We start from the raw sequence: 15,885 nt of genomic DNA on the forward strand, positions 1-15,885 counted from the left end.
TGTTTTTGTGACAGTGCCATACGGTTGTGATTACTGTAGCTTTGCAGTGTATCTTAAAATCAGGGATTGTGAGACCTCTAGCTTTGTTTTTCTTCCTCAAGATTGCTTTGGCTATTCAAGGTCTTTTGTGGTTCCATAAAATTTCAGGATTATATTCTGTGAAATATATAGTTCTGTGAAAAATGCTATCTGTATTTAACTGTGATTGCATTGAATCTGTAGATTGCTTTGAATAGGATGGACATGTGACAGTAGTCTTTCTATCCATAAGCATGGAATGTCTTTTGTATATGTATCATCTTCAACCTCTTTCATTATTGTGTTATAATTTTCAGACTTCAGGTCTTTCACCACCTTGGTTAAGTTTTATTTCTATGTGTTTTATTCTTTTTGGTGCATTTGTAAATTGGATTGTTTTCTTAATTTGTTTTTCTTTTCTTTACTTTCTTTTAAGATTTTATTTCTTTATTTGATAGAGATCACAAGTAGGCAGGGAGGCAGGCACAGAGAGAGGGGGAAGCAAGCTCCCCACCGAGCAGAGAGCCGGATGCAGGGCTCAACTCCAGGATCCTGGGATCATGACCTGAGCCGAAGGCAGAGGCTTAACCTACTGAGCCACCCAGGTGCCCCTTAATTTGTTTTTCTGATAGCTTGTTATTATTGTTGGAAATGCAACCAGTTTCTGTTTGTCCATTTGTCTTGTGACTACCAATGCAAGTAGATGTACTTTTTCTCTTTTCTCGGCAATTTGGATGCCTTTTTATTTTCTTCTTTCTTTTTTTGTCTAATTGCTATGGCTAGAACTTTTAGTATTTCATTGTATAAAGGTGGCAAGAGTGAGTGTCCTAGCCTTGCTCCTGATGTTAGAGGAAAAGCTTTCAGCTCTTCATTATTTAGTATGATGTTAGCTGTGGGCTTGTCATAAATGGACTTTATTATGTTGAGGTACATTACTTTTATACCCACTTGTTGAGTTTTTATCACAAATGAATGTTGAATTTTGAAATGCTTTTTCTTCATCTATTGAGGTGATCATAGACCTTTTCTCCTCTTTGTGGGGTGCCTGGGTGGCTCAGTAGGTTAAGCCTCTGCCTTCAGCTCAGGTCATGATCCCAGTATCCTGGGGCAAGCTCCGCATCAGGCTCTCTGCTTAGGGGGCAGCCTGGTTCCTCCTCTCTCTCTCTCCCTGCCTCTATACCTACTTGTGATCTCTGTATGTCAAATAAAATCTTAAAAAACAAACAAACAAACCAAAACGTTTATCCTCTTTGTTATTGTGGAGTTATCATGTTGATTGATTTGCAAATGCTGAACCATCCTTGCATCCCTGAGATAAATCCCACTTGATCATGGTGTATGAGTCTTTTACTGTATTGTTGAATTTGGAAATATTATGTTGAGGATTTTTTTGCATCTGTGTTCATCAGGGGTATTGGTGTATAGTTTCTATTTTGTGGTGTCCTTGCCTTGTTTTGGTATCAGGGTAATGCTGGCCTTGTAAAATGAATTTAGAAGCGAAGCATTTTTTCCTACTCAATTTTTGTTGGAATAATTTGAGGATAGGTACTAACACTTAGCTAAATATTTTATAGAGTTCACCTGTTAAGCTGTCTGGTCCTAAATTGTTATTTGTTAGGAGTTTTAGAAGTAGTGGCTTAACTTCATTTCTTGTATGGGTCTATTCAGGTTTTCTAAATTTTTGCGAGTCATTCTTGAAAAGTTGTATGTTCACAGAAGTTAATGATTTTTTTCTAGATTTTTCAATTTGTTGGCATGTAATTAACAACTATAGTAACCTCATGATCCTTTGTATGTTATAAGTTCTTTCATTTTTTTTTTTTAATTTATTTGAGTCCTTTATTTTTTCTTGATGAGTCTGGCTAGCGGTTTATCAATTTTGTTTATCTTCTTAATGAGCTTTTAGTTTCATTGATATTTCTATTTTTTTAAATCTTTACTTCTATTCTAGCCTTTATGGTTTCCTTTCTTTTACTAACTTTGAGCTTTACTCTTCTTTTCCTGGTTCCTTAAGGCATAAAGTTAGATAATTTGAAATTTTTCTTGATTCTTGAGGCAGCCTGTATCACTATGAACTTTGAACTGGTTTTTCTGCATTACATAGATTTTGCTAAGTTGTGTTCCCATTTTCATTAGTCTCAAGGTATTTTTTGATTTCCTCTTTGATTTCTTCACTGACACATTGGTTGGTCAGTTATGTATTGCTAAGTCTACACGTGTTTGTGTGTGTGTGTTTTTCTTAATCTTATAATTTCTGCTTTCATAATTTTGTGGTCAGAAAAGATGATAGGATTTTAGTCTTCTTGAATGTATTCTTGTTTTGTGGCCTACCAAGTAATCTGTACTGAAGAGTGTTCCATGTACACTTGAAAAATAGGTCTATTTTTCAGTTTAGGATAAAATGTTCTATATATATCTATTAAATCCATCTGGCCTAAAGAGTCACCTAGGGCCAATGTTTTCTTACTTATTTTCTGTCTGGGTGATTTATCCATTGATGTCAGTGGGGCTTATTAACGTCTCCTACTATTACTGTATTACTGTCAATTGTGCATTTGTTAACATTTGCTATATTAGTAATTGAGATCATTTTTAAAAATATGTCATTTATGGCAAGTGCAGTTCCTGCTTGGTTAATTTGTGTATGGTTTGGTCTAAGGTATTACCCATCTGGTAGCAGAGTGTTTGCTTTTTTCTGGAGTTGGGAGTTTTCATTATTTTAATTTTTAAAACGTTGGGGACTCATTGGACTTTGTCCATGAAGAACCCTCAATTAGAAAACTTGGCTCTGTTGCTTTCTTCTTGTGGAGTTTGATGGACCTACTTTAATATATGTTAGTTGACCAGACTGGTTTGTTCACTTGGTTTGAACATCAGCGTAACTGGCAAAGGTGCACGTTCCACCTGTGTAGGAGCTGTTAGCACATGTTCCCGGGCTGTAGATGCCCAAGCCTCCGTGTACACCTACATGCTACTCCTAAGAAACAAACACTTCTGCACTCCAACCATATGCTTCCTATTTTGGGTATAGCAGGCTGTATATCCTATTATTTAGTTGATAGGGTCACACATCTTGTTTACTTGGAGGAGGTAAAGTAGCAAGTTCAGAGTAAAATACAGTTTAAATAATGTTGTGAATATGCCTTTTCCATTTGGAGGACAGAAAATGAGTGAAAGGAGAAACCATATGGTGAGCTAGGCAGTCAGATAACAAGGAACCGTGAACTGTTTTTTTTTTTTTTTTTTTAAATGTCTTAATAACATTCTCTGAGGCAGGGAGATGCTCCTTGCCACACATGCAAAGACATTGCTTGAGTTTTTTTTCCTGCTGTTCCCATAGACAAATTATCTTTGTTCAGAAATGAGTGCAGTGATCCAAGACTGTTACTCTGTCCACTTTTAGGCATTAAAATGCTAAATATTGTGGCTACCAAAAAAAAAAAAAATTAGGTAACAGGATTTTTAGGATTTGTTAAAGTCCCCGTTTACTGTTTAAGACAATAAAGACATCTCTGTTAGGTTTTTGGACAGTCGCTTAAGTTTCAATCCCTGAAAAGCTGTGGGTCTGGACATAAAGAGTACACTGAAAGAGAAGCTTTGACTTCTAAGCATAGACTTCATTGTGATGTGGCTTTATCACTGTCATCCGATTTTGTGTGTTTCAGACATTTTTTATTCTGAACTATATATAAGCACTAAGAGTATGGATTAAACCTTCAATTTAAGAAATGATCATGTAGGTTTCCTCCAGCTGGAGTTTGTCCCATTTAGTATTTGACCTAGTAGCAATAATTGATTTTCTTTGCCTTAAGTTTGGGTTTCCTTTTCAGTTTGGCATGTTTCTTGCACAAAGAACAAGTTGAGATCTTGTGAGGTCTCTTTTAGAACACCCAAGAAAAGGGGATTTACAAGTTCCCAAAGCCAAAAGAAAATCCTGCTCCCAAGTCTTGCCCACCAGAAGGAAGTTGTTGCAGTCCGTGCTATCTTAACCACAGTGCAGGTCTCATGTCTGTAAGCCACCAAAACTATTACTAAAGACAGAAATTTCAGATGATACCAGAGGACCAGTTTCACAGCCAGTGACTTATTTGAAATTGCTTTAAGCTTAAAAATGAAAAAACTCTAAGAAAGATGTGGGCTGGCTGTATCATGGGTTGTGAGCCATCACCAAGGGTTTTGCACAAACACAACCTTGCTCCCTTTCTTCTCCTGTTCTGCACTTCTTCCAGCAGGTGTCACTATAATCACAGAACAAACATTCCACAGCATGGTATGTAACTTTATTTTTCTAGCATAATAATTTAAAGTATTTACACACTGCACACACACTGTTTTACACAGATACTTATTCATATACCTATGAACCACATCTAAAGGTTTCTTTGCAAAGACTCGACACACGGGGAATTTCCAAGCATAACAAAGAGAAGAAAAGGACAAAAGAAAGTTTTGAGTCTTTTAAAGACAGCCATGTGGAGCATCTGTGAAAACCAGTGTTTTCCCCCAATTTTAAGCTCCCCCAAGAGACCTCTGAATAGCTACAGCCTATCCACGTGTTGATACAACCTGAAACTCTCTGGGCTGAGGATTTAAAAAAGTAAAATGTACAAGTACTATTTTCTCTAGAAGTTCTAGATAGAAGAGGAAACGGAAAAACGATCTGGTCCTTCTCTAGAGAAGCATCTGTATTTGTCAGTTATCTGTGGGGATTGTAAATGTTGTGCAGGAACACTGGCTGTAAAGGGCACTAGCCAAATACACTGGTATAAATACTCGTAGTGATAGAGAATGCTTTTAAGTGGCCTTCCCAGCTCTATATGGCCGCACAGCCTAAGTGTCTTTCCCCAACTGTAGAGGTGGTGGTTTCACTTTCCCTGAAAAGGACAAAGGTTTTTTTTAACCATAAACACTCTAAAGCCAGATACTGTAGAAAGTTCTACTGCTTTTACTTCACTTTCATACTGTTTGCACAAGAATAGTGGTTATAAGTACTCTATTTTTCCTCCTTTGTTCTATTCAATTACATAACAGAGTTGCTAGCTAACTCTAGCTTCTGATCCTGGCACATGGTTCCATAAATGAACCAAAACAGCCCCAGTTTAGAGGTGATGGCAGGTGGGCCCCTGTCCAGTTTTATAAAAGATTACCGGGTGTAGGTTTCAGTTCTCTCGTGTTGCATTTTCGTCAAAGAAGTGGCAGGATGCCTTTGTGATTTTTCCCAGACTTGCCAGGTGATTCTGTCATACACTAGAAGACGAGCGGAGGCTTGCCGCCTACCGATGAACCCACAGCTCCGTCCTGTGTTCGGAGGATAGCTCAGTTCATTAAGAAATAGACTTTCACAAACTGCAATCCTCTTTTCCTGCCAGTTGGGGCCTCTGGCAGTAAGCCTAATGAACGGGACATGGCAAAAGGCAGAAATTACCTGACTATCTAAAACGGAGCACAGTCTGGATCCAAACTGCTGTGGTATTTAAAGTTCATTACCTTCTTCTTGCACTTAAAGTAGAAATGGTCTCCTTTCTCCTTGGAACCAAACATTTACAGACATACAAGAGAAAGTGACCTACCCTAGAACTCACTGCCTCATGGTTCTTGAATTTTGTTGGTGGTGCTCTTCCTTTGCAAGAGCATGACAACAGTGAAAGGCAAGAGGCAAGGAGATACTTTATAGGAATTTTACCAAATTAAATGAGCAACTGACTAAAGGATATTCACTACAGATGTGAAGAGGGAGCTTATCTGATAAAAAGACCTCCCAAGGAGCAATATGATTTAGTGAGAATGTCTGGATTAACCAGCACCCACTTAGTCGCCTCCTGGTTCAGGCCAGGACAGTGTTCCTGTCGTCTAACACCCTATTCATTTCACCATGCATAGATACATCGGCGACTGTTACGAAGACCGTGGTGTGGAGGGCGAGGAGAAGTGGCAGGGCCTTGATATGAAGCAAGAATCCAACAAAGCCTGATCTCTGGGTTCATAAGGTGAGATTAAGGAAGGTTTACTGGGGTGGGGTGGGCTGCAGACAAGGGTTGCTTCTGAGCAGAAGCAACCAAGAACCAGAAGGCAAGGAACGTGGGCTTGCACAAATTAGAAAAGCAAGGTGTGAAAGATACAACAGGGACACGGGGTGAGGAAAAGTCTGAGAGCTCCTGGGGTCTAACAAAATGCCTGGTATTTATTTATCCGTGAAATTGCTACCTCGAGACTGTTCTGGCCTATTGGAACAGCAGTTTTGTCTGGCTCAACCCCACATACGGTAAGTGCTCAGATCACAAGATCTTAGTTCGTTAAAACTGTAGTGATATTCTCCCTGCCCTCTGAGGAAGTGACAGCGGGGAAGGAGGGCGAGGTTCCTTGGAGATGCGTTGTTTCACAAAAGCCAAAGTGCCTGTCATAGGACTGGGCTGTCCGTCCACACTGAGGGAGGGCAGGAGGAGGCTAAAGACACCCCCTAGCTCACAGGAAGGACGCAGCTTCCCCCAGAAGGCGGCGAGTGAAAGCCGCACACCCAGGGTGGCAGATCAGTAGCCAAGGGAAAAGGCAGGATTGAAGGGCCAGGAACAGCTGCCACCACTGTCACTGGGCATCTCCGAAGGGAACGCTGCATATGGTGTCTGTGTATATGTACTATACGTACTAACCAGGTACACACATAAATATTTAATATATAAAAAATAAAGTGCTTTCTAACAGGTCCCCAGGCAGGGACATTATAAAATATTTCACAAAACTGCCAAACAAAATCAGTACAATCAAAGAACACTACCTCCAACATACATGAAAACAGTCAAACACAGTATGTACAATCTGGTGGGTGCCCCAGGACAAACATCCTGTCATATACATGGTATATACATATATACTCTTTTACTCAATATATTATGACAATATATATTTTAAAATTCTGTTATAGACAAAAAGAAAAACCCAAAAAAACACAAAAGACGACCCCTACAAAAACACAAGGAAGATCAAGCATGGGAGTCCGAGGCTGACAGCCCAGTGGCCGCGTCCGTGGGGTGTCCCCTGGCTGCCGCTGGGGAAAATGTGCCAGCGTTCCTTCCGCGGGTGCAGCGCCTCCACGTCCTCCAAGGCACTGTGGGCGGCGGCAGTGAAGTTGGCATCACCAGTGGTGAGCAGGTCGAAGACACAGGACTGGAAATAGATGTCCTTCACTGGCATCTTCTCGTGGCACTGGGCATTGGCAGCCTCCAGTGTGTAGCCCGGCCAGGCCGGTGCCAGTGAGGTGCGAGGCACGCTGTGCCCCAGGATGGCAGACACCTGGCCTTGCCCGTCGTCGATGCGCTCGCTCAGGGGGCAGCCGTTGACACACAGCTGCAGGTCCTGACTTTCCTCGTAGGACATAGCCAGGTCCTCAGGCATGCGGATGGCGAGCGTCAGGTAGCGACCCAGCTGCCGCACGAAGACCGTGGTCCCTATGTAGCGGGCGTGCATCTCCACGTAGCGGCCGCTCTCCCTCTCCAAGATAAGCAGGCTCTTGGTGTCGCCATCCCCGCCGCTGGTGCTGCCATCCACAAAGGCTGCCGGCAGGTCATCGGTCACAGCTTGGTACACTTTCTGATCTGTACACTCCCGGTGAGCTTTGAAGATGATGGTGATCTGGGGGAAGGAACACACACAAATTGAAACAGGCGGGCAGGGACAGAGGTGGTGTCGCCTGCCAAGCTGGAGCTGAATGGCCAGAGACAGAATCTCTAAACTCACTCAGCCCACGGGCTCCTGGCTCAGAAATGAAAGGGGTCACTGGTAAGGAAAAAGAAAAAGTCGTATAGGTTTAGAATAAAAATTTGATGCAAATCTGAGGGATGTACATTACGAAAAACTTTTTCTTTACTTTCCTAAAACAGAACTGTGCTGTTGTTGGGGTACAGTGATTTTTACTGATAATCTGGTGTCCTTCTTCCCCAAACAGGTGAGTGGTGGTATAGCTCCGAGAAAAATACCAATTAAGTCAGGTAGAAACGTCAAGGGATGTAATTAATAATATACCCACATCAGAACTTTGATTTCTACAAAGATTCTTCTACAAATTTTCTTACTAACGCTCGGGAACAAAGCAGAGTTGAGGGGGCCCATCCCATCTACAGCCACCAATCATGGGCCTCAGCAAAGATTTCTCTAAGTCTCTTAATCAAATGTCTCACATGACTGGCTAATCCCTGTGACTTGGAAATCACTTGGCAAATACAGCTCCCAGGCCCTGGCAGAGAATAAATACCCTCAACCTAGTTACAGCAAATGTTTTCCCCAAACAGCACCAGGCCCTTGAACTTCTTGAATTTTTTCTGGAGCCAACTCTCAATTCTCCTAATTAAGCAGAAAAAACCTGATGCTATAAAAACTTGCCTTGTGTAAACCCATTTTCCTTCCTTATTTAGAACAATTACAAGACAACGTAATTGTTCCACCTCCAAAATACTCCATATCCTCTGGTACACGTGGTGGAAGGGAAGAGGACTGAAGACAGACGGGGCCTTCTGGGTCACACAAGGTGGGAAGAAAGAACATTTTGAGATTTATGTTATTGTCAGGAACTGAAGTAATGGCTTTTCTTTCTTCTTAAAGGCAAAAAAAAAAAAAAAAAAAAGTACCGGTCAAGTAAGAAGGTAGGCCACTCTACAGATTTCCCTGGATAGAGGAAACCTACCTCCCCCAAGGGAACTAATCCAAACAATAGACCCTTGTTAAAAAGGCCAGAAAATGCCCTGACTATCCCCCACCACGCCTCTGACAAGTCCTCAACACCACCCTCAAGTTTATGTCTGAAGTTTTTTTCCTCATCCAGGCCAGCGTTTACTCACATTATTTAATTCCACATGTTCCCACTGGTGTTACTTGACTGGAATTTTCCAGCCATTTCATTTTACTTCAGCCAGTTATAAAGCTAGATCTGAACCAGCTGCACTGTAGCAACTGGTTAAATTCATATCCGTTGTTTGCAGCTGCAACTAAGAGCCAGACAATATACTATGAAAATGCTTGGTTTTCTCTCTTCCTAATTACCCTGACCCACAATTTAATTTCACTACCAGCCTTCTCAGATTTCAACACCTTCTTAACAACCCAAAGGAGGTGTACCAGAGATGACTGCCGGAAATTTGTTGTGCATCCAACCATAGGACCTTCCAGAGTGAATGGGATTTTGAGCGAGCTATCTAATGGGACTATAAAATAGATTTATTTGGTGGCTCTAAAGACAGTTTGACAAGTGTTTTTAGGGCAAGCTAGGCTCCCTTGGAGGTAAAAAGATTAATTCAAGTAAATTCTGCACCTGATAGAGTTGAAAGCTAATACAGATGACTCCAATAAGGGTGAGTAAGACTTTTCATATAATCATTGTCTTCATTTTCAACTGGAGCATTCACATTCGAAGACTCTCTAAGCTAAGAAACCTTAAATTTAAACTAGATTAAAATCATTTGCACGAATTAAGTACTTTTTTTGTTCATCTCAGGAATAACAATGAGGAATTAGTTTTGTTGAGACAATAAAACAGATCCATTTTCAAACTAGTTCCCAAACGGGCAAGCCAGCCCCGTGCATTCACTAAGCACACCAATTCCAACTCAGGAGTCATTTCAAACACCTCATGCATTACTGTGCTCTGCTTGGCCTGTGCCACTAACCCCCATACCTCCAGAAGACTAAATAACACTCAAAGCTTGACTTCTGCATCAGGATCTACACTGACCAAAGATCCCAGTTTACGTAACAGATTTTTGTCCAGTTTTCTAGCAGTCATTTTCTCCTTGAGACAGTGAAGCTGGTATTAATTTGTCTCTCTTCTAACTGAACTAATTCTCACACAGAGCAAATAAACGTACAGAATTAGCCTGTGCATCGAAATACTGAGGGTGATAATGGATCTATCTCCAACCACGGAGATAGATGAGTTGTCCACTAGTCTGAGTGTGTACTGAAGAGGTATCTAGAGGTACAATCAATGTAGGTGTAGAAAACACTAGGCAACTGTTGCACCTGACTTAAAACATTTTGTAATTTTAATTTCGTTCCTCATACAATTACGACTCAAGCTTTCAAAAAAGGCATTCAAGCCAGCTGGGGCCAGAAATTCAATTTCAGAAAAACCAAACTTGTTCATTCTTATTAAGGTTTAAAAAAAAATTTTTTTTGGAAATTCCAAGTTTTTTTCTATTTAAGCTCTGATCGCAAAACAGGATATTCAAAACTGTATTGTAATGCTTTCAAACAGATAATTTAGAAACATCAGCCATGCGGCTTACTTTCCCCTTCCGTGAACTGATCCATATGCTATAATAACTCATTTTGGCACATCTCTTCTCTGCCACACCATTTATTATTAATGGATGGCATTTCTGTGCATTTAAAACATCAATGCCTTTTGTTAAACCTTTCCCACCAAGTCCCTCTCAACCCCTACCTCAGACAAACTACTCTAGTTCTCCTCATTCATTTTTAATGCTTCACTCCCTGAGATCTTTACCACCCACACAAGGTCTATTAGGAAGACACAGATACCAGCTACAAATCAACCTTTCCACATGTGATAGAAAGATAGAGGTCTGTTGTGAAAAATCAAAATTTAGAGGCACTGCCATGAAAAGAAAATGCATTAAGGAAAACAAGGTAGCCAAGGACGGAAAACCCAGGCACTGCTTTGCCAACAGACAGACATGGCTTCCCTGGGCTTGGCAGCTTTGCAAAGTGCTGGGCATAGGTTTTCAAACAGTAGATTCCCTGAACTCTGTACACTTAACTACTTGTGCTGCTTGTATTTTGGAAGAAACAATTACCACTGTGTAGTCAGACTACTTGGTGTTGCATGTGCAGGACCGCACCAGGTTTGATATGAACCTGAGGATTCACCAGAATCCTTCAATTCTAGAACCGGACTCCCAGATCAAGGGACTCACAGCTGTTGGGTTAAAATGGGCCAACAAAGTAACCTGAAATAGTCACAGAAATTAGGTTGGAAGAGAGGGAAACACAATTTTGGTAAATACCTGGTTAAAATTCTGATTGAGGTAAAGGAAGCGAAAACAAATTCTATTTCATATAATTAGCTGACATGTCTACTGCATCAAATCCTCTGGGTGCAATTATACGTTGAAAAAATAGGCACCTCTGGGAGGCTAAGAGAACACTGCTCACAGCCCCTTTTACTCTTACACAGGTCAGTGGCATCCAGCCTCTACATTAAGTCCCCAAATGTGAGCAAAAAATAAACTACTCCAGTAAGGGCACATGCTTCCAAAGAGAAAATTCACATGGGATTGAATTTTCTGATTACATGGACCGGGAATAAAATAAAGATATCTACTTTTGCCACAGCAATCAGACAAGAAAAAGGAATCATTCCAAATTGGTAATGAATTGGTACAACAGTCACTATTTGCAGAAGACACGGATATAGCCTCACCAAAAACCCCATTAGAAGAAATCAATCCAGTAAAGTTATAGGACACAAAATAGATATCTGCTGCCTTTTTATACACTACTAAAAAGTTATTAAAGAGTAATTAAGAAAATTACCCCATTTATAATTGCATCAAAATGAATAAAATACCTAAAAACACATTTAACTGACTAGGTGACACACCTCTATTCTGGAAAGTACAAAACAATGATGAAAGAAATTTAAGGGACAAATAAACAGATGTACAAATAATTAAGATATACATACTTATGGCCTGGAAGAATACCATTAAAATGTCCACACTACCCAAAGCAGTCTACAAATTAAATGCAATCTCCATCAAAATGCCAATAGCATTTTTCTCCGACTACAATAAATAATCCTAAAGTTTGTTTTAGCTATCCAGGGTCTTTGAGGATTTCATACAATCCCTGATTTCAAGATGCAGTACAAAGAGGTAGTAATCAAAACAGTAAGGTGTTGGCACAAAAACAGATACAAATGTATATGGAACAGAACAGCCCAGAAAGAAACTCGTGCTTATATGGTCCATTAATCTGTGACAAAGGAGAACAAGAACATACAATGGAGAAAAAAGTCTCTCCAATAAATGGTGTTGGGGAAAATAGACCATTTTCTTATACTATAAAGGTAAAATCAAAATGGATTAAAGACCTAAATGTGAGACTGGAAACCATAAAACTCTTTTTGAAGAAAACACAGACAGTAAACTCTTGAACATTAGACTTACCAACAATTTTCTCTGTATGTCTTTTCAGGCAAGGAAAACAAAAGCAAAAATAAACTACTGGGACTACATCAAACTTAAAAGGTTTTGCATAGTGAAGAAAACCAACAAACAAAAAGGCAATCCACTGAGTGGAAGAAGGTATTTGCAAATGATGTACCTGGTAAGAGAATAATTTTCAAGACCTAAAAGGGCACCAAAATAAATCCAATTAAAAATGGGCAGAGGAAAGGATTTAAAAATACAGATTCAAAGGGGGTACATGCACCCCGATGCTTACAGCATCATTATCGACAACAGTCAAACTATGGGAAGTGTCCATTGACCAATGAATGGATAAAGAAGATGTAGTATGTATGTATACATTGGATTACTCAGACAACAAGGAATGAAATCTTGCCATCTGTAGCAACATGGATAGAGCTGGAATGTGTTATGCTAAGCAAAATAAGTCAGAGGAAAACAAATATATGATTTCACTCATACATGGAATTTAAGAAAAACTGATGAATGTGTGGGAAGAGGGGAAAAAAAAAGAGGAGAAGGGGGAGGCAAACCCTAAGAAACTCTTAACAATAGGGAATAGAATGAGGGTTAACAGAAGGAGGTGGGTGGTGGACAGGGTAGACAGATGATGGGTATTTTTTTTTTTTTTAAGATTTTATTTATTTGTCAAAGAGCAAACAAACACAAGCAAGGCGAGAGGGAGGAGCAGGCTCCCTGTCTAGCAAGGAGCCCGACAAGGGACTTGATCCCAGGACCCTGGGATTATGACCTGAGTCAAATGTAGACGCTTAACCGACTGAGCCATTCAGGTGTACCAGATGATGCATAATGTCCCCAGATGATGCATAATACGGATGGTACTTGTGGGGAGCACTGGTGTTATATGCAAATGATGAATTACTGATTTCTACTCCTAAAACCAGAATTACACTCCATGTTAACTAGAACTTAAATAAAAATCTGGAAGAAAATATATGGGCAGAGAACCTGAATAGGTATTTTTCCAGAGAAGACCTACAGATGGCCAACAGACACGTGGAAAGATGTTCAATCACTAATCATCTGGTAAATGCAAATGAAAACCACAGTGAGCGATTACCTCACACCAGTCAGAAGGGCGAGTATCAAAAAGACAAGAAATAACAAGTACTGGTGAGAATGTAGAGTAAAGGAAACTGTTGGTGGGAATGTGAACTGGAGCAGCCACTTTACAGAGTCACTATGAGAAACAGCATGGAAGTTCCTCCAAAAATTAAAAATAGAAATATCACACAACCCAGTAATTCCACTGCTTGCTCTTTTACCCAAAGAAAACAAAAACTAATTCGAAGAGATACATGTATCCCTAGGTTTATCTCAGCGTTATTTACAATCAACAAAATATGGGACCAACCTACGTTGTCTACCGAAGTAGAGCGGATCAAGTAGAATGGACAAACACACATAAGGTGCTGCCATTTGCAAGAACATGGAGGGATGGAGAAGGGATTACACTAAGTGAAGTAAATCAGAGAAAGAGGTACCACATGATTTCATTATATGTGCAATCGAGAAAACAAACTCAAAATAGAGAGACGAAACTGGTGCTGGGTGGGTGGGTGGATGGATGGATGGGGGAAAGAGATAAAGGGGATTAAGAAGTACAAACTTCCAGTTAGAAAATAACTCCTGGAGAAGAGAAGTAAACAAAGTCGATACAGTCAGTAAGGCTGTAACAACACTGTCTAGTTACGAACAGTGATTACACTTACTGTGGTAAGCATTTTTTAATGTATGGAATTACTGAATCACTATGTCGTACACCTGAAACTAATGGAACATTAAGAATACTTGAATTAAAAAACAGCATTTATATATGTGTGTGTGTGTATATATATGTTGAATTAAATTACATTTAAATTACATTAACAGCATTTACACACACACACACACACACACACACACACACAAATTTAGGGAAAATGTTCAGATGGTTACTAACATTTTTGTAAAATGTAATTTTACAATTACGACTTAACGTATATATCAAGTATCCACCTACAGGAAGGCTGAACTTCAGACCTAGAAAAGTTTATTTTGTTAAATGCTAACACAAAGATAGTATATGTGCTAAAGTGGAAGGCAGCAGATGAAAAACCTTACCCTAGATTCCTCTTCAGGCTGGAAGGAGTGCTTAAGGGTCTGCTACCTTCCAAAGACGTCTCAAATTAGGTTGCTCTACCCTCAGAATCTTTGCACAGAGAGCTCTGTTCTAGGAGCACTTCCAGGATTCCAGAGAAATGGAATGGATCAGCCTTATTTATTCTTCAGTGTTGCCCCAGGTAATACATGCAGGAACAAGGGCTGCCTTGGCTGCTAGAGGGCTTCTTGGCAGCAGCCAGAGAAAGAAGAAACCAAAGCAGAGGCGAAGGACACCCACAGCTGAGGCAGCTAGGGTGGTCCAGGGGAGAAGCATTAAGCTCAGGGGCTGGAAAGAATATGCAAGAGTGAAAGGGAAGCAGGCCCAGGGAGGATACATGAAAGAGGCACAAAAATGTCGACTTCCAAAGAGTAATTTCTGTACACTTAAAGCAAGGAAGGCTGGAAGTATAAATAGGCTCTGAGACAGCGAAATTGGGCCCGCTTCCTTGTACACACCAGAGCCAGGCTGCGCTGGCCATGAGGAGGAAGGGCCTGGAGTCCTCGAGTCTTAGCGACTCAGAGGACTCAACATGGAACGTGTTTGCTGTGTTCAGACTTCGTGTTATAAGGAGGCCAGCAAGTACAGGAGGGACTCCCGATACTTCCAGATGGGAAGTTAGGCATGTGTGGACAGTATTCTGGGCCTCAGCTCTCACTGTACTTCAGACCAGAGGCCACAAGTATGGGGAAAGGTGAGAGCCAGGGCTGGAGGCAGTGACTGCCCCAGCACATTGTGCCTTCAGGGAATCTTCCTTCTGGGTGTGGGGTGGTCAGGGCTACAGATCCTGAGGCCCTAGAAGGGGACCCCTTGCAAACAGCTCTAGGCCTTGGTTCAGCACAGCTGTTGCACGAAGCAATGGGGATTAGGAAATAACAGCCTCTGATCATTTTTCGGTTTTGAGAGGTGATTTAAAAAGTAAAAGGGCTTGAAGGTCTTTACAGTACAGTCGCACTCTACAACTTCTAGGTTCAATTTCAAGTTCCCAGGACTATTAAAAAAAAAAAGAAAGAAAGAAAGAAAAAAAGAAAGAAAGAAAGAAAGAAAAGCCCATTCACAAAGAGGTGGTTAGAGGCGGTGACCCTCTATTTCCAGAAGCCAGTTAACTGAAATGCTACAAAACAATATCCTCTGTCTCCACTGGCCTGAGGCAGGGAGAGAGGAAGGCAGCAAAAGCACAGAAGCGCAGAGGGGGACACACGGACGGATGCACTCTCCCACATCTTTAGATCTAGAGATTAAACCATGACCCCTACATGTCAGAAGCAAATGCAGAGCAGAAGAGAAACTTAGGGTTTAAATGCTATCCTATCAATCTGCTCACAATATACAGACTGTGTTCTAACACTGAAAGAACCCCACCAGAATTAGCCAAACATTCTTTTGGCTCCCACTCTCCAAATAACCAGCTAACTAGGACACAAAGAACTCCTCTTGCCACAGACCCAGTTTCACCGAAAGCTCCTTCTACAAGCAACAGTGCGGTGTTGTCACTGCAAGTCTGTACGT

At 40.7% G+C, this 15,885-nt stretch overlaps 1 protein-coding gene across 4 annotated transcripts in view; it reads right to left on the reverse strand.

Moving 5' to 3' along the window:
• Positions 1 to 4,276: 4,276 nt before the first annotated feature.
• Positions 4,277 to 15,885, reverse strand: part of RGMB (repulsive guidance molecule BMP co-receptor b) — a 30,305-nt gene continuing 18,696 nt past the window's right edge. For all 4 annotated transcript variants that reach the window (XM_082723846.1, XM_082723847.1, XM_082723848.1 and 1 more), the window contains one exon: positions 4,277 to 7,644. In XM_082723846.1, coding sequence (XP_082579972.1) covers positions 6,976 to 7,644 — 669 coding nt within the window. In that variant the 3' untranslated portion in view covers positions 4,277 to 6,975. The remainder of the gene's footprint in view (positions 7,645 to 15,885) is intronic.

Source organism: Mustela nivalis (genome assembly GCF_964662115.1).
Source record: "Mustela nivalis genome assembly, chromosome: 3".
Lineage (NCBI taxonomy): Eukaryota > Metazoa > Chordata > Mammalia > Carnivora > Mustelidae > Mustela > Mustela nivalis.